The sequence below is a fragment of the Cyrtonyx montezumae genome, unplaced genomic scaffold (genome assembly GCF_038088225.1).
Source record: "Cyrtonyx montezumae isolate F1298 unplaced genomic scaffold, pur_monq_1.0 scaffold_12, whole genome shotgun sequence".
In the NCBI taxonomy this organism is placed as follows: domain Eukaryota; kingdom Metazoa; phylum Chordata; class Aves; order Galliformes; family Odontophoridae; genus Cyrtonyx; species Cyrtonyx montezumae.
Window position 1 is genome coordinate 18,667,093 of NW_027071848.1, and position 20,054 is coordinate 18,687,146.

The 20,054-nt window shown below is 36.1% G+C and overlaps 1 protein-coding gene across 1 annotated transcript in view; it reads left to right on the top strand.

Moving 5' to 3' along the window:
* FRY (FRY microtubule binding protein) overlaps positions 1-20,054 on the top strand; it is a 159,165-nt gene that overhangs the window by 67,726 nt on the left and 71,385 nt on the right. The window contains exons 16-27 of the mRNA XM_065730251.1: positions 292-424; positions 4,321-4,428; positions 8,221-8,476; positions 9,591-9,773; positions 10,635-10,721; positions 12,884-13,143; positions 13,461-13,650; positions 14,204-14,328; positions 14,522-14,579; positions 16,917-17,008; positions 17,184-17,356; positions 19,363-19,523. Of these exons, the coding sequence (XP_065586323.1) occupies positions 292-424; positions 4,321-4,428; positions 8,221-8,476; positions 9,591-9,773; positions 10,635-10,721; positions 12,884-13,143; positions 13,461-13,650; positions 14,204-14,328; positions 14,522-14,579; positions 16,917-17,008; positions 17,184-17,356; positions 19,363-19,523 (1,826 nt within the window). The remainder of the gene's footprint in view (positions 1-291; positions 425-4,320; positions 4,429-8,220; positions 8,477-9,590; positions 9,774-10,634; positions 10,722-12,883; positions 13,144-13,460; positions 13,651-14,203; positions 14,329-14,521; positions 14,580-16,916; positions 17,009-17,183; positions 17,357-19,362; positions 19,524-20,054) is intronic.

The following is a 20,054-nucleotide window of genomic DNA, read 5'->3' on the forward strand; positions in this document are numbered from 1 at the left end:
AGTTTCATTTGTCTAGGTACAGACATATTTATGACCAGGTATTTTTCAATTACTTGTCTGGGAAATATGTATATATATCACTTAGGCTATTTTTTTGTACAGTAGCATTGCTTGTGAAGAAGATAACATATTCCACCTCTGAGTTAAGATATCTAAACAAATGGAGTATGCTGTATCATAAGTAAAACATTGTTCTTAACTCATACAGAACAGCTTGACTGAGCAGCTTTCTTTTTCAAAATATACGTATCTACAAATATCACAAATTATACAAAATGCATATTATTGCAGGTATGTCATTATATTATTCTCAAGTAAGAAAAGCTGTGGACAACATTCTCAGACATCTTGACAAGGAAGTGGGGCGGTGCATGATGCTAACCAACGTACAGATGCTTAACAAAGAACCTGAAGACATGATCACGTGAGTGTTAAAGAACAGTAAATCTCTTGAAATGCTGAGATGCATTTCATTTCACACTGTTTCTGTCTGTCTTGAGTCATCAGAGTCACCAAGAAGCAGGAACAGTTAGCTTATGTACACCGAAGAACTTTCTGTCAAGTTGAGCGTACATCTCTGCGTTTTACAGTGTTTGGAATTGAGCTGTCTCTCTCAATACTGCCAAAATCCCTGTTTGAGTCTTAAGAGTGTTTAGATGGTAGAATTTCCAAAGTCCATGGAAATCCTACCAACCTATGCACAGAACCATTTTAGAGTATCTTGGCGTCACTGAAGTTCAAAATAAAAGAAATTAATTGTGTAAATCCCATTAATACTGAAAGATCTTTCAAAATTCTCATTACTGTGCAAACCTGTAATTAAAGTAAGTTATACCTTAAAAACCCAAGTCACCTTTTCATAACAGTTATGAAAACAAGTATTCCACTGGAATGAAATCAAACCAGTGTATGTCTGAGCCAGTGTTCAACAGCAGCTATTTCCATTCCTATCTGAATAATGATTGAAGTTTCGAGTATTCTAGTGAGATGGACTTTTAGTATGGTGGTTGACTGGCCAAATTCAACTATCAATTTACAGCTAATATAATCTCCATGTTTTAATGCTATTCCTTTGCCCTTGCTTGTTGGTGTGACAATCCAGATGAGATTTTAAACTCTTTGTGTCTTAGCTTTGTCGCAGTTTGTTTATATTAAATGCCAACATTACTATATATTAATATTTCATATTTGTCTTATATTACCATGTAGTATATTGCTCAGTATTTGCAGTCAGTTTTGATATTAATGTTGGGTGTTTAGGCTTTTGGAAGGGGAGGAAAAGTAAATTTTTAATCTCACATTGTATTTCCAGAAGATAATTAGTAAAACAGTTAGTAAAACACTTAGATGAGAAGTGTACTTAATCTTAGTTGTAAATTTCCTTTCTGTGGTTTCTCAGCATCACTAAGTGCTGTTTATTTTTAGAATCATAATTAGACTTGCAAGTTTTAAATTTCACAAAGACTTTTGATTTGGTAGCTACACATGCCTGAGATGTTAAGATTGTAAGGTTGCAGAGTCTACATCTAGGCATGCAAGTTACTGCATTTCTGTGCTTAACCAGAACAGCCTTATATCCAAGTGAACTGTAATTTAAGTAATATATGCAAGAGAAAGGAAAAACACATTATATCACATCTTTTCTTGTTCTTTCATGGAAAAAAAAAAGAAAACCTAAGGTGCTTTGTTAATAGTTGTAATCTGAACTCATATCAACTCCTGAGTAACTTCATTTTATTCAACAGAACTTCGTGCTTCACCAGAATTAAATATTTACTTTGGGTTCTTATGGGCTTTAATACTTAGGAACAGCACTATAAACTGAATATCTTGATATTTTTAATCATGAAGCAAGGATCAGAAGAAAGTAGATACACAACCAATAGATACTTCCAACCCCTACAGTTCTGTGATTCTGTGACTGATCCATTCATGGTTGTTTTAGTGAATACCACCATTAAGAATTTTTCTGAAATAACTGAGGAGTATTTTTTGCACCCTCCACTGGGATATGTATTTCACTACTGATTATAATTATTTTCCAGTATTTAGTCAGAATAATCATCCATTTTCTAACATAAAACATGTCTTCACCAGTACTTGGAAGATTTTGCTGACAATACCTAGCTAAAATCCTCTACTGCTGGCAGAAACAGACTTCCAGCTGAGGACAGCTGCTGGTGTCATCATCCAGAGCTTGTCCTGCTGGATCCTAAGCCAGCCAGAGATGAGCGTAGAGCTGTGTGAGATCTTGCTTACCAGACATTTTGCATGCTGTGCCTGGTAGCTTAGATAAGATGGGAACTTGAGCCTTAAACTTGGATCTTCTCCTGTGAGACTTCTGAGCAGCTGATAAGCCACAGAACACCCACAGATTTTATATTTATAAATAATTACTCACTTGCCCTCCTAACTGTTTCCTCTCAGACTATTATTTTACATGCCTCTGTTTTAACTGCACAAACTGTTTACAATCTCTTGGGACTGATAATAGCGAAACTCTGCAGAGTTCACTTTCCACTTCAAGTCAGCAAGAAAGACTCATTTGTTTTTGTGCCGATAAAATTACTGATAGCACTTTTGTTTTTTAAAACTGTAATACAGTATTTTGTAGTAGTGATTAGTGTAACTCACGTTTACATAAGGGACAGTAGTTCAGAGAGGTTTCTTCATAACACAACTGCCAAAGGGATGTTGTATTTTATACTTTTTCAAGTCAATTGCTAACACCTACTTTCAAACACCTACTTTCAAGTTCTGTCTGTTGGATATGGGATACAGGTATCATAAAACAGAGTTAACTCGTTTGGAAAATTGTTTGCCCATATCGTACAATTTAAGTTGATCTATTAGAGACATACTACCATGCTATTTTGTTAGTATAATACATATCCAAGCTGGTGAATATATAGGAATGTTAAAAGAAAGAATGGTATTCGAGTGATGCTACAAAAATGTATTTAATCTTTGAGTACAGTAAGCCTTGTGTCAATTTATGCCTTTTCTGTACCTATTATTTCAGTAAGTCATCAGCGATACTCTATAAATCTTACTTTAGATTTGTGGGAAAACATTGTCTTCAGGCTTTCTCTGGGACTGAACTCAAGAGTTAGCTATCCAAATGCAATGTCCTTTGCTGGGTGGAGATATAAGAGTAATGCAGTAAGCAGCACACTGGACTGAAGAAAGAAAAAAGAAAAAGTTTCTTTGCTCTGTGATTTCATTTCAGTGTGATCTTAAGTAATTTACAGTGCTTCTTGATATCTCCCATTCTTTTCTAGTTTGATTATAAACTTATTAACGCATAAACTTTCTTTCTCTGAATGTTAGATTGCTCTTTTGATTCCTCCAAAGCATATTAAACATTAGTATTGAATAATATTGTGGGAAGAACTGTACATTTAAAAATGCTATCATGCTCTAGCTTATTCCTTTACACTATATAGCCAAGTAATTGATCGGTGAGGTAAAAAATGAGCATGAAAAATATTCTGGGGTCTGTCACAAGAACTTCTTCAATCTTCATTCTTAGAAGTTATGGGAAACAGGTCAGGATTGCATCTGTCATGAAAATAATCTGCAGCTGAAACCTGAACTACTTTTGATAAAGTTGAGGATACTCAACCTAGTTTCTGGTTCATACTGAACTTTAAACTGAACCACTTTCTCAGGCTGTTCAGGAATAGTTAAGCCATTTCAGAGATTAGAGTAGCCTTGGGGGTACTGTAACATGTTTTATCTGGTAATGATTGCTACGAACTGCTATCTGGCAAGGATCAACAGAAACTCTGGCCCTTCCTGCCTCTAAAGAGTACTTCTCTCAGTGTAATAATGGATGCAGCAGAGTTTCCAAAGGCCCATGTCCTGTTGAGGGCAGCAGTCTGGATCTGCTGTTATTTGGTCTTCTTATGTATTTGCTATTAGCTATTTACTTTATTCAGTTGATGGACTATAGCTGCATGGGCGGGGAACATCTCAACTTCTTCCTCATTGCTTGCATCATGCAAAAGCTTATCTTGATGGAGGAGTTCTACATATGCTGTAAATCTGTCTCAATATGTCTGTCAGGGTGAAGCAAAGGAGTCAATAATTGCTTACTTTTCAAGTACTGTGTTAATATTTTGTATAAATACTGGGAATGAAAAAAGTCAAAATCAAATTTTCAAGTTTCCTTGTTTCATTGTTAGTTATTTGCTTTCTGTCCTGATATTCTTATGAGGCCTCTGGTGCTCCATAATTGTCCCTCCCTTCTCCGCAAAACTGTAGGTGTATCCTTTAACACTGGTACTCATGCAGTTTAATTTTGTTTTAAATTTCCAGCGGTGAGAGAAAACCAAAAATTGATCTGTTCAGAACATGTGTTGCTGCTATTCCTCGATTGCTTCCTGATGGAATGTCAAAACTTGAGTTGATTGACTTGCTGGCAAGGTAAGCTGTTCAATCATTAAACAACTGCCGGAGGGGAACGGAATGGAAAACTGAGCCACAGAGTGTGTTGTGCATTCTCAGACAAAACCATATTTATAGAAAATGTAATCTCCTGTTAATAGACAGGACACAGAATTTCTAGCATCATTGTACAGGCATTATGTTTACGTTATAGACTCTTTATTTTTTAAGGGAATAAATGCATTATCTAGAACTCTTTATCATCAGTATGTAGGTTACAAGATAGTCATTATTTGTTACTTTTTTTTGTAACCGTCACAGCATGCTAATTAACAGAAGAGAGGGAAAATTTTTCTTTGTAATGGCAAAACATGAAAATGAACATTCACTTTTGGTTCATGATTCCCACTTTTTTGGTAAAACAATATTCTAGATCTGATATGATTCCAAATATTTTTCAAAATAATATTTTTATATAGATTATTTTGTTAAAAGACAGAAAGTAAAGTTTTAATTTCTTATCCTCAATGCTCAGATTTATTTAGGTATTGAATTTATATAGGTATACTTCGCTTCTCTGAAGAAGGTAGTGTAGAACATGTTTATGGTTATTTTTCAGGACATCAGAACAGTGACTTACTGCAAATAATTATGATAACAAGTGCTGGTCAGTACAGAAAGCTCTGAGTGGTACACTGCAGTTCTAATATGCAAGTCAAAGATTTCAGCATGTGTTTATAAGTAGATCTGGTGATAAATCAAGCCACAAGGCCATAGCAACATATTGCTATCATATAACTGTGGCAAAACAATCTTTTCCACTCTATTCTTGCTTTTGAAATCTTTCAAATTTCTGTGAGGAATGGCAGATGTGGGAGTCGGAGGGTTATGTGCAAAAGCATTTTTTTTGTACTCTGTGAACACCCAGTGACGTACTAAAGCAATGAATCAATTAATTCTGCTAGTGATAGAGTGCAGACAGCCAAACAAGCCAAAACTGAAGCCAAGGGTAGGGGTGCTGTTCTCTGTGGCAAGTTTGATTTCCTTGTGTTAACATCCAGTTCTATAGATCAGTTAACTGTTGTTTCAAATCACTACATTATCAAATTATACAGACACCTCTTTAGATAATGACATGAATCCCAATTAAGGAGAATGCAACCGGACATGTTTGCCTTTAATCCAATATTTTAACCAGCTTTCTATCCTTACTAATGATCTTAACTGAGCTAATGGAAAGCATATATCCATTCTGCTCTTTGACCACAAAGGATTGTTAAGATTAGACCTCAAAAATAACATCTGTAAGGATTAAGAAAGTATAGACATTGATGTGAATTTATTCATAAATTAGTACTTCCCTCCTTACAACTCAACAATTGTCAAAATAACTACTGGCTTTCTCCTTGTCCAAATCTCAAACTTTATGCAGAAAAGACTGGTTATGATTCTTTATCTATAATCAGCATTGTAAGCATTTCTTAGGTGACTACCATGCTGGGGCATTGTAAGTCAATTTGGTAGTCTCAGTCCTTGACTCTTAGAGGAAGTGAGATATTAAGAGGAGCTGAGAACAGCTACTCTAGGACACATTTGGATGCCATTACATGTCCAGCCATTCTTCAGTAGTGGAACCTTTGTGAAGTTGTTCTCATCTCCTGTGTCTACTCATACTAAAGTATTTCTAAGGCATTGATACTCTTTCAAATCAGATTCTTAAGTACAGCAAAGGAACCAGAATTTAGGTAAACATAAATGGATGCATAATATGTTGGAAATTTTTTTTTCCAGAAATTCACAGTCCAGGCAACATATAGCATGGTGTTGAAAGAACAGGGTAGGGTCTCAGTATAGTGGAATAGGATCTTTGGGTTATAGTAGATCACAAACTGAGCGCAAAAAAGTAGATTAAAGATTCAACGAAGATTGACTACTTTTCCCAGCTATGGAGAAAGTAATTCCAGGAGGAAAATCTTTACTGTTCTCTTATCAAATCATAAATCTTATTACAATATTATTTCTTTTTTTAGTCTGAGGTGGTTAGGTTTTGAGACCAAATCGATACAAGAATAAAAGATTTTGAAAGATTTTAGATTTTTGAAACTAAGAATCTGTTGCAGGGGTTCTGTACAGGGCTTCTGTTGTTTTGATGGAAGGTGGTTAAATATTTTCTTCTCACTGAAGATAAAATAACATTTTAGGGTTAATGGGTTCTTTTGTTCCATGTTTGGTTTTAATTTTTCATCCTCACAACAGATGTGTCTTTTGGCAGTTTCCAGGAGGAATCTGTAACTCTACAGCTAGACATTCTTCCAGGACAGCTGTATTAAAATTTAAGCAGTACAGCAGATGTTAAGTATGTGCTGTACCTTTTACCCCTTTACTGCCCACTGGAACCATTTATTACAAATTCTGATGCTAGGTTTTAAATTTATCAGACTCAAGAACAAATAAACATTTACTTGCTTCCTCAAGCTATCTGTCGTATGGTAGAAGTAGAGAAATGTATTCTCATGCTCAGTTGAATTTCTTCTCATTAGATAGTGGCCAATGTCATTACATAGCAACTTGAGTTTATAGATGTAAATCTTTTGTATGCCTTTTTCCATTTTCTGTGTCATTGTGGAAGTCATTTCCTGGATGGCTTAATCATTGTCTCAGGGGTCTTGGATTTTTTTCAGTTTATGGCAATCCAAAGATGAGAAAGGAATGGTCCTTTTCTAGCACAGCAAAATACCTTGATTCCAAATTCATATGAAAAGACACTGTTATTAAAGTATGATACAAAGGTGATAGATATTTTTAGAGTCATGTTCACAGGAGGTTGAGTTGCTTTCCTTTTCTGTAACTGAAATGTCCTCTACACATCTACAGTGGTCCAAATGGACCAATACATTCTTATTTTCAGCTACTCTATTAAACAGAGATAAAATACTTCAAAAAATGAGTGCTGACACCCTCCAGAAAATTATGGTCTCTTGGGTAATAAAAACGAAATATATCATAAAGGCAATGAACCAGAAATTGCAAGTCAGAGTGATCTGAATTTACTTTGTTCCAACAAACCTACACAGAAGTGGTTTGTTAGCTTTTGTGTCAATGTATATAGATGTTTTTGTGTAGAAAAAGAACATCAACACAATGCAAATAGAGATGGAAACGAAATTTAGAAAATGGGATCTGAAATCTAACCTTTTATAAGGATTTTCAGGGTATGAAATGAGTTTTTAAAGGTATGAAATGTCCTTAGGCTGTTTTTCCTATTTCCCTATCCTAAATTGATTATAACATAAAGTAGTTTTATAGTGGAAATGCTTGTTTTTATTTCATTTGAAGATTTGCTTTCCATAATTGGGATTTCCTTTTTGGCTAAAAATGCATTTTAGCTGCTAGGAAACATAACTGCTGTGATCTTTCTATTTTTACATTGAGAGTAAGCAAATACATAGATTATAAAATTGTTACTCTGTAAGCATTTTGTTATCATAGTGAGGCAGAACTGGTTCACAATTCTCTGAGCGAGTAAAGCAGAACTACTCTTTGTTTGGAGAAAAACCAAAGCTGCCAGGTTGTATACTGCAAATACCTTTTAGGAGTGAAGTGCTTGTTTGGATCTGTGAATATGTTCAGGTACTATTGCAGAAAGAATAACAGTGAAAACAGTCTAAGGGTGCTAACTGCAATCAGTGATAATAAAACCATGATAGCATCATTGCAATTTACATTGGCACTGGGAATTTTCCATTAGTGTTAATTTACTGAGAAACGTGTTCATTACCACAATAAATGCTCCTTAGATTTTCATTACGTGAGATTTACTTCTGCTTACAGGCTCTCTATCCATATGGATGATGAACTTCGACACATTGCACAAAATTCTCTTCAGGGTCTGCTTGTTGACTTTGTTGACTGGCGGGAGGATGTACTCTTTGGTTTTACTAATTTTCTGCTACGTGAAGTGAATGATATGCATCATACCCTTCTTGATACTTCACTAAAATTGCTGCTACAGTTGCTCACACAGTGGAAGCTCGTCATACACACTCCAGGAAAAGCTGCTGAACAGGCAAAAGCCAGATCTTCGGAGGTATGAAATTAAGAGTTCTGTGTCCAAGCATTTATACTAACTGAAGGCAGAAATTATGTTCCCTCATGTTCCCGTGTTCTCTGTGTTTTTTATTTACTCACCTGAGAAGAATTCACACCGCATAAGGTTTTTTAAGGTAATTAGTTCAGCTGTCTTTTGAGGACAGACATTTTCTTGTGTAATACAGCAGATGTTATTGTTGTTGAGCAACAGGAGAGAATGCATGTCAAACTGAAGTAAGCATGTCAGCAAAAGCACATTAAGTGAAATATGTCTATGTAGTTGTTGCAGAAGAACATTTTCCCAGGACTGAAACTGGTTGATAATGCTAGTAGGAATGCTGGGAACAGTGAAGTGGATCTTCCTTTCCCATAAACATTTCATGTGTTGGATCCAAAAACATCAGGTAATGTGATTGTTTCTTATAGCCTGCTATCTTCATGTGCTACTGACATTCTTGGGAACTGAGCAGTATTGCTCCTGCTCCTTCCGCCTGTACTGTCCCATAGATATTGTCATTGTGAGAGATGATTTTTGAGACTTCTTATCATCTTACCCAATCACTTTGGAATTTTTTTGTTGTTGTTGCAAGCGTTATGTCTGCTTATATTGCAGAGAATCATTTTCCATAAGTAATAGTAGTTCAAAAATGTGAAAAAAAGAAACCCTCTCATACTTCTCAGTGAATACTACTGCACCTTTCCGGTGGGGTCCTCTTTAGTAAGAGGTTCTAGAGGCCACCTACCCAGGTAGAGGGCTGATTGCTGCATTATCAGAGGATCTGGGGACCCTGCTGTCTGAAGTGGGGAAGATGTAAAATCTTGGCAGCATGATTTACCCCTTCATCTTTTAGAAAAGGATGGAATAAAACAGTTGAATTGCAGTTTATGAAGAGGATGTAGCCATATGAATCAATGCTCATGCATAGGTTTTGTGGAATACGGTAAGTTAAAGCAACAAAAGTGGTTTGAGGGAATGCTTTCTGTATCCTATTTAGCATTTACAAGACTTCTGCTTTTAGATTCTTTATGTGCTGCAGTTAAATAGAATACTCCTTGGAAATCTAGTTTTCAAACACTGTTGCTTCATTTTTTCCCCTTGCATTGTTCCATAGTTGATACCAAATGGATCCAGCCACAGGATACAGACTGAAAGAAGCCCCTATTCTAATGTACTACATGCAGTTGAAGGATTTGCGCTGGTTCTGCTGTGTAGTTTCCAGGTTGCTACCCGTAAACTAGCTGTTTTAATTCTCAGAGAGATCCGTGCTTTATTCTTGGCACTTGGCCAGGCAGAGGTATGATTTTCCTTTTCTGGAACTTGAAGTTAGTGTTTTCCAAAGCTAAAGTTCAAAAGTGGTATTACTGTTGCTTTTAACAATTGCTACAGTACAGGTATGCACTTAGTTTGTTAAAAATCTTTTCATAAGAGCCTTCCGTTTCTGTTTACCTTAACATTGCAAATCTTTCTGTAGTTTGTTGGGCACGTGCTCTGTACAAGAATTTGTTCCATCTGAAACTTGTACAGCAACTTAATATTTTCTCTCACATGGTGTGAATGTGAAACACTTTTTTTTGGCTGAATGGATCATTTTTGCATTGTCCACATTACATATTTGTATTGGAAATGAAACTCATTCCTTTGGCATACCATTTTCTAAAAAACACAGCATACGACACGTGTAAGATTATTCACATACATTTTCCTTGTATAGTAAAGGTCTCTTAAGTCTTCTTTATGGATATAGAAGCATGGAGAGTCATGTGTGTTGGTGGTCACAGCTCAGCAAGCATCTAAATGCCTGAGAACACAAATATGTGTGTTCATAGCAAAGGAATGCTCTAATAAACAGTAAGCTAATTTTTCAGTCTTTTGATACCAGCTATCTGGAGTCATACAAGATTTTCTGATATGTGCTTTTGTTCAGTAAACAGTGAGCTATAGCCACAAGTTAACTTCATTTAGAACTGCAGCATGGACTTGATTCTGAGTTTAATGTGAAAAAAGGCAAAATGCATCCACCACTACCGAAGTATTTTTTTGTCTTTTTAGATTCATGTTAAAATTTTTAGGTGGTCTACTTCATGTACCAGAAATGTAAGAGTAGAAAAAAAAATGGTAAGGAAAGCAGCTAATTTTTGCTCTCTGTGTTACACAGGATGACGACAGGCCTATGATTGATGTCATGGATCAGTTAAGTTCTTCTATTCTTGAGAGTTTTATTCATGTGGCTGTTTCAGATTCAGTAAGTAGTATTTTACTGTTACTGCTAGTAGAGATTGACATATAAAATGTAAGACATGATGTACTAAAAATATAATAAGAAACGACACGGTTTTAAGGCTGTAGCCATCTATCCCTGAACTCCAAAACTCCGTAATATCTCAGGCATCACCAATGTCCTGCTTCTTGAGAAACCATTGAGAAAGTCTTATTTTCAACACCTTATAATGCTTGGGGTGGTTGGACCTCAGTCATTGCTCTCATTGTTCTTGAAGTTCATGGAGGTTTAAGTTGTAGCTCTCATGCACACCCAGAAGTGCATGATCTGCAAACCTAAGTATAAGCTCTAGAGCATTTCACAGATAGGGTGAATCTGAGTTTTCTTGTGGACTTTTGTGGGCTTATTGTATCTAACATGTTTTCCTGTGGTATGAAGGGTGGAAATCAGGCCATTGTGCAGCTAAAAACAGAAAAGGTGTAGAATCAGAATCTGATCAAAAAAGAGCTATTCTTTTTAATTCTTTTTTAAAAGAGCTATTTTTTAACTATTCTGTAAGCTAGGAGTTAGGAAATTAATCTGAAATAACATCACCTGTTTTGGAGTGTTGCAGTTTCTATAGTTGGAGAATTGATTCTTGTGCTTCAGCTCTATGTATTAGTATTATAACAAAGCACATGCATTGCCAGTGAACCTGGTTTCTGACAAGTACAACCTGGATTGGTAATTTAGTGATTATTTTTATAACCGTGAATGAGGATGCAGGCAACTATTTTATCCTATTTGAGGTCTGATAAGTGATTAATGCCAAAGTACATGTGTTAAAGTTTTCATTCCAACAGTGTTGTTTTCTTCAGAAAATACTAACTTACTCTACAGAAGTGATTTCTTGCTACAGTGAGAACCCTACTTAACACTGAAAGAAGCAGGATTTAAAGTGGATTAAAACTGCTTAAGTGTTTGCAAGGAAGGACTTGGAGTCCTAATGAACAATTAACTGGTCATAAGCCATCAGCATTCTCCTGCAGCCCAGAGGGCCAACTGTACTCAGGGCTTCCTCAAAAGAAGGGTGGGCAACCAGGAGAGGGAGGGGATTGTCTACCTTTGTAAGGCTCTATCTGGAATATTGTGTCCAAGCCTGTCTGCCAGTATGTGAGGGATGCGAACACGTTGGACTAGGTCCAGAGGAGAACCAGAAAGATGCTCAGATGACTGGAGCACCTCTCCAGTGAAGAAAGGTTGAGGGAGCTGGGCTTGGAAGAGAGAAGGCTCTGTGGAGACCTCAGTGCGGCGTGTTGTACATGAAGGGAACTTAGAAGCCAGAGAGGGGCAGAGTTTTTACATGGTCTGATAGTGACAGGAAAAGAGGGAATTATAATTCTTAAATTATAAGAAGATAGATATAAGATAAATGTTAGGAAACATTTTTTACTCCGACAGTGGTGAGGCACTGGAACAGGTTGTTCAGAGAGGTTGTGCTCTGAGAGGTTGTGATTCATCCCTAAAGGCATTCAAGGCCAGGTTGGATGGGGCCCTGGGCAGCTTGAGCTGGTGGATAGCAACCTTGCCCATGGCTAGCAGGAGGATTGGACATAAATGGTCTTTAAGGTCCCTCCAACTTAAGCCATTTTGTGATTCTGTGATCCTATGATACACACATATTCAGATACCCATCTGAATTCTTAAGAATATTTACTAATAGTATTGGTATTTATCAGACCATTATTGCATTTAGGAGTCTTAATTATGGCCTGAGGCTCTGTCTGGCTGTTCAAATGATGACTGTAATGACAGTCTATACTAGTTCCAGACTGCAGCCTAATACAAGAGACAGTAGATGGGTATAGGCAGCAGGGATAGAAAGTAACAATGAGATTGTGTTGGTCAGCATACTAGATAGTTTTTTAGAGCTTAAGGGTAAGCTAGAGTGAGTTATTGTGCCAATCACAGTAAATAGAAGCTTTAAGGATAAGCTGAAGTGGAAATAATTATACAGGTCTTATCAACTCTAGCTCCTCCTGAGTCAGAAGCATTTGTGCTGACTATAAGCTTAAAAGTGTTAATTAAAAAAAATCGTATGTAAGTTGGCTGTGGAGCTGGAAAATAAAGACAAATACTGAGGGGGAACATGGCAGAAAAGAAATTAATTTGGCTGTGATTTTTTTTTTAATTTTTTCTCTTTACAGACAACAATCCCTCTAACACACAGTGTGGATTTGCAGTGGCTGGTGGAGTGGAATGCAGTCTTAGTAAATAGCCATTATGATGTGAAAAGTCCTTCCCATGTCTGGATATTTGCACAGTCTGTTAAGGACCCATGGGTTCTCTGCCTCTTCAGTTTTCTTAGGCAGGAGAATTTACCAAAACATTGTCCTACAGCTCTCAGCTATGCTTGGCCATATGCTTTCACTAGGCTACAGCTGATAATGCCTCTTGTGGATCCAAAGTAAGTGGCATGTAGCTTTCACTTCTATAGGTTTGTGTGATTTTAATACAAGCTGTATTAGTCTCATTTTTCAAAATTGGTTTGTGTAACGCCTGCAGAGTTGCTACCAAACGTTCAGTATTGAGTTACATAATTACAACTTACAATGTGGAAAACTCTAGTTTTCTACTTTCATTGATTTTCCCATATACTATGTCCCAATGAGCAGTAAGTGATGGCTGCACAGCATGTTCTGTTCCCTTTTAATATATGTCAAGCTACTTTGTACTTAAGCCTGGGAACTGATTTTAATAATTTAATTCATTTTTAAATTCTAGTATTCCAGTCAATGCAAAGAAAACAAGTACAGCAAGCAGTGGAGACAACTATGTTACTTTGTGGCGAAACTATCTTATTCTGTGTTTTGGAGTAGCAAAGCCCAGTATTATGAGCCCAGGACACTTGCGTGCTTCAACACCAGAGATCATGGCTACCACTCCTGATGGAACAGTGAACTATGATAACAAGGTGATACACCTTGCTTCAAGCAAGTTATTCAGTGTCTGCTTTTAAAATAATGATGGCGAAAGCATATCGTGATGAAAAATATTTTGCTTGGGGAAATACTTTAGTCTATGGGAAACTGGTTAAGGCATGTAATTATTAAAACTTAAGTTTAGCATGAGGTGACAAAAAATATTTTGCAAAAGCTTTGGCATTTTTAAAATATTAGAATTTCTTCTGCATTCTAGGTGAAGTATATTCAAAGCATAGAAATTCTGTATGAAATGTGTTAAAGCTAAATTTTGCTTGTGGTTCCCTTTCTTTACTTGCAGAGGACTCCAGTAAATCTATAATGTGATAAAGTGATAAAGCATAGTCCTGAATACACACTGTTTGCCTGCTGGACATGAAGGAATATTGAAATACTGTTTCAAGTACTAGCTCCTGATAGGAGGAATAGCACTATAGATGCAGTTACTGGAATATTTTAGTAAAATAACAAATTCAGTAAATGACTATAATTACTATAATTCACATCCTGGCTATGAATTCTCAATCATTTCTTTATGTATTTTAGGCTATTGGAACTCCATCTGTTGGAGTCTTACTAAAGCAGCTAGTGCCTTTGATGAGACTTGAAAGCATAGAAATAACAGAATCACTTGTATTAGGATTTGGAAGAACAAATTCCCTTGTTTTCAGGTACTTCTCCATTTCTTATATTCTCAATTATTTACTTCTCATTCGAATGTGTTATTTTTGTTGTATTTTGTTGTTGTTGTAGTTTTATTTTATATTTTTGCAATTTAAATGTTTGTTTGTATATAATTAATAAAGTGTTGATGCTTGTCAGAGAAGACTGGATTGTATTTACCTTTGCTGTTTCTTAATTTAGGGAATTAGTAGAAGAACTTCACCCACTGATGAAAGAAGCCTTAGAAAGAAGACCAGAGGTCAGTTGAAGAAATTAAATGTAGCAGTTTGTTTAAACTGCAAAATGAATTTTGAAATAATTTTTTGTCTGTGATAAACAAAGATCCTCAGATAAGCTCTGTGTGCAAGAAACATCAGCTATATATAAGAACACAACTTAAATAATTGCATTTAAGCTCAGTTTAATTTAAATTTGATCAGTGATACAGAATGTAACAGGCACAAGCCCCAGAAGGCACCAAGCCACCGTACATGGTCCTCCCATCTTCCCCAGCTGCTTTTGCTCTGCCATGCTTCTCCTCATTCACAATCTCAAGGTCATACTACAAAAACACTGCTATGGATGTAGCATAGCCCTCTTGTTACAGCAGGCAGTTTGTAGAATAGCAGTGAGCCAAAGTATTGCATGAGTCCTGCTAGGCAACATGGGCATAGCCAGACTTCTTGGGGTCTTCTGGAACAGTGTGAATATGAGGCCATCTGTACCACTTGACTCTGGGGCATTGTGCAGTTCTTGTCTCTGTTTAGCAGTGTAGACATGGCCATTGTGTCCATGCAATGCTGCTGAATACAGAAAGCAGTGTATTGATCCTGTTCTCTGTTTACCTGGTTCTGCAGCAGTTTCAGACTGTGAATTCACACTGTTCTCCACAGCAATTTCATTAAATTACCCTCATGGTGACTCGACATGTTATCCCTGTCTGCTAAGTCATGGTCTTTGATGCAAAAGCCATGCAGATAATGGTGAACAGAAAGAACATAAATTATGAAAAGGCAGAGAATCTCAGCTGTACTCAGTATGGTAATGAGCAACAACAACAAAAAAAAATCACTCTGCAGGAACTTTATTTATGTTAAGGTTTCTGTGGACTGTTTTTAATAACACTGTCTGGCAAACATCAACTACCATTTCCACTCTGAGTGGAAATTTCAGTAAGAGATAGATCTATGAGACCACAGTTTGAATTCCCATCTTTCTCTTGATGTGGATTGGGTCACTTCCAGTAAGCACAGCCACTGATAAACCCAGGAGCGATTGAATGGGTCAGGTAGCAATAGAGAACATGGCATGCCTCCATGTGAGCAGGCAGCTATCCAGCACGCCAGAGATAATTTTATTGAACAGACATATGCCACAGAAAGAGAATTATCAGGACAGCCAACAACTTTAGGGGTAGACCAATATGGACTGTACACAAGATCCCCTGTGTGGGCACTGGCATTGAGTTTGCCAAGGGTCAGTGTTGCAGCATCAGCTCTGATGCTGGTGCAGGAGACAGCTGTGTGTGTTCAATACTGCATTTAAAAAAAATGACATTTTTCTCTTTTCATATGCTTCCCAGAACCCTTAAAGTGTAAAAGCATCAAACCAGGCCATTAACTAGGAAAAATGAAATGGCATAATGATTTGAATAAAACCTTTGGCTAAACTGCTGCTGACTGCCAATCCTGAGTCAGAATAGCAGGGAAAGTGTCACATTCTTTTCCCAAGCATCTGCTACTGGCCATCGTCAAGGCCAGAGTATGAGGAGAGATAAGCCTTTGATCTGATTCAGTATTTTCATTCATATGCTGTGAAGAGGAAAATTTGGTCTTTCTCTGAGCTGTACTTGTCTTAGCAGCAAATTTCTTTGAGAGCAAAAGCAGCTTTTTGACCTTCTCCAGTTTTTTCTCTAGTGAGGATGCAAGATAGAAGGAAACAAGTCATTTTAGCCCTTCAGCGAAGAACAGTCCTTGATTACTTTCAAGGCAAAATAGGAGACAGAAAAGACAGCTTTCTAGAAGATAATGAGGTACAATGAACCAGTTAACAGCAGTAGGAAGAGTGTGCTAATTGTGTACAACCATTCCAGCCAGTATATCCAAGAGCAGTGTACAGGAGTGCTGTCTGCAAGCAGCTAACTTGAATATGAGTGGTAGTGTCACTGCAGCATTGCTAAGTTTAAGAATGGTTAACTAGTGAAATGTTTTTCTGAGATTGGGGTATCTGACCTTTCACTTTAAATGCACAAAGAAGATGTGTAAAGCTAACGTGAATATCCATGCTATCTGATGATAGCACAGGAACCTTGAATATTAATTATTTTTTTATCCAGTATTTAATTATTTCATTTCCATGTGTTCAATGACAACTAAGGTAGCTATTAACAGTTTGTAAAAGAATAGTTGTAGAGACAAAAATTTGATGATGTTTAGTTTTGTCTTGATGTACAAGTACACTGCCACTATGAAATACACAAAATCAGTCAAGCTCCATCATAAAGAAAATGCTTGAACCAATATTTTAGATCTCCACTAGATTTTCATGTATACCCTTATGAATATAAAAATGACTTTTTTATTTTTTTAACTCCAAGAACAAGAAACGTCGGGAACGCAGAGATCTACTAAGACTGCAGTTACTGCGAATTTTTGAACTACTTGCTGATGCTGGTGTTATAAGTGATAGGTAGGACTACCATTTATCTTAAATACTGCACTTTAAGTGAAATAATTTAGTGTTTACAACACTTATGCCAATATGTGGTGCGATGATAGGGAAGGATTTGTATGTTTTTCTTTAAGAGGGTACAATATATCTATGTTGTTATTGTATTTTAATATACACCTTTTCTTTATGCTAGTACAAATGGAGCCTTAGAAAGAGATACATTAGCCCTTGGAGCCTTGTTCTTAGAGTATGTTGATCTGACTCGCATGCTTCTGGAGGCTGAAAATGATAAAGAAGTTGAAATCCTTAAAGATATGAGAGCACACTTCAGTGCAATGATTGCCAACTTGATTCAATGCGTCCCAGGTATGGTGTTGAATTGTCTTTATGTGTTATGAAGTTGCATTTAATGTATCTATTGCAAAAGTCATTTATTTTTTCTTCTTTTCTGTTTGCTACTATTTGTTAATTGTCATATTGCGAATGTGAAGGGAAATGTAAACTAGAAGTTTAGAATGTCTGTCATGAGTCAGATCAAAGAACCTTTTCTGTAAGAGTTCAGCTAAGAAATTATCTGTGACCTTCTGGGACTCTTTAATCTGAAGTCTTATATGCCTCCCCCTGCCTTTATTGCCACTCTTTTATATAGTCAGACAAGCCTTTAAAAATATAGGTAGGAGCAGAAAATGTACACCATTAAATGTAGAAGAAATCCTGCCCAAGCTGTTTTTACCATGCTATCTGACTGTAGTTGTGTATTGAATATTTCTGATGGATTTCATACTTCTTATAAATTGGAAGATCAGAAGTGTAATGTAATTCAATTAGAATTTAAAAACCTCCATGTAATTACTGAAAGGTAAGATCGGTGAGGGTGACGGAGCACTGGCACAGCTGCCCAGGGGGGTTGTGGAGTCTCCTTCTCTGGAGATATTCAAGACCCACCTGGACACCTACCTGTGCTACCTGGTGTAGGGAACCTGCTTTGGCAGGGGGTTGGACTCAATGATCTCTTGAGGTCCCTTCCAACCCCTATGATTCTAATTCTACTCAATCTACGTATGTTTAGAATCTCCAATTCATACATGATAAGACATAATAACATTTGTCACAGTGAATACAAAGGAATTTAAAAGATCACTGTAAGAGATTAAATAATAAACAAATGCTTTAATGTAAGTTTCAAGGATGCAAATTTTGTCAAAGTCATATAGTTGCATTCAGATAAAATACAAAAAAAATGTACAGAAGCTGAATAAGAAAAAAAATGGCGTTCCTGCTCTTCTCATTTAAGTAAAAAGATTCCCCGTTGAGCTGAGTAATGTCAAGTTTCTAGCTGCTGCTAACAAATGAAGTACTGAATTTCTTCCCCGTATTCCTTTTTGAATTATGCTCATTAAAAATGCTGAATTCCTTGAGCAGATGCCAATATTAGTAACCACAAATAATTGCAAAGGTCTTCTTTGCATTTATTCTCTCATTCTTCAAGGCATATGACAAAATTAAGGACTGCATGTTGTATGAATTTTACATGGTTAACATGTATGTTTTGAGAGAATGCAAAAGCAACTGCTACATTTCAATAATTATATATGTAATTCTATGAAGAGATACATTTTCTGTTAATACAGCAGCTTTAAAATCTGTCGGTAACTACTGAAGCCATAACATGTAACTGCTAGCAAACAAATGTTTATTGTGTCATCATCTATCATCTTTAGTCATTGTTCATATTGATTTATGTTAGTATTGTCTAGCTAGACACTGTCTAGCTTCCTGCATGGTTTCTCAGTGAAAAATAATTGCCAACTAGCATTTCTTATTCTCTTCAGTACACATTCTCACACTTTGTCCAGAGTTTTAAACTCTTCATGTTTAAGAATTCATCAGTGTTTTTCATTTGCTCAAATAATTCAGCTGTTCAGGAAGTATAACATTTTTGTCCTAACTAAACTGGTACCAATTTTCTTTTATTTCTTATCCTATTCTATTACTGTATTAGAATAAGACATACATATTGTTTGAGCTTGCATTTTCAGGATTGGAAGAAAACAAGTAAACAGTTGCCACTAAAGGAAGAGGCCTTGAAAGACTGATTCTGAGATTAGATTCTTGTATGGTATTTCTAAAACCAGATGGAAATGTTAGTATAAATATAGATAAATTCAGACTTGAAGGTTCTTAGAAATAAGATGTATCTAATTCACTGTTAGATTTTAGAAAGGAACTTATATACTTTGAAGTAAAGTATGTGCTGAACATTAGAGAAAAACTGCATTTGTAGAAATTTGAAATTCATATAATCATCTCTGCCACATTAATGTTTATTTAAAAATAACAAATCACAACTATTTCTATTTCTATTCACTTAGTTCACCACAGGAGATTTCTTTTCCCTCAGCAGAGCTTGAGACATCACCTTTTCATCTTGTTCAGCCAGTGGGCAGGACCTTTCAGTATTATGTTCACACCCCTGGACCGTTACAGTGATAGAAATCATCAGATTACAAGATACCAATATTGTGCATTAAAGGTATGAAAGGTTCACTGTCAAAATCCGTAATAGGAATTTTCCAATCAAAATTAATTGCAGGATTTATTTCCTTACATTTAACATTATTTTGAATTGTTGTAGTTGATGCTTTCTTTTATATTAGTATGTGTATATACAGTGGAATCATTGAATTTACAGTGTTGCATTGGTTTTTTTCTGGACACTTTTCAACACGAATTATTTTGAAAACCAGAATGCATTTTAAAATTTTATTTAATTTAACTGTTTGTTAACAGATTATCAGATTCAGTGGGAGTATTAGACTCTGGAATTAAATACTATCAGTTCAGTATCACATGCACGTGCCAGGACTGTCTCATTTGTCTGGAGATATGCGTGTAATATTGAAATAGTTTTTCAGCAAAAAATGTTGCAACTCTCCTACATAATTAAGCTGGGAAAATTATATAATCTGCATGGTTTGGTCTAATGCAGTTCTAGTTTTTGCAGAAATAGACTATTAAAACATCTGTATATACTAATTGTTTTTGTAGCTTAATTAGGGAAGAC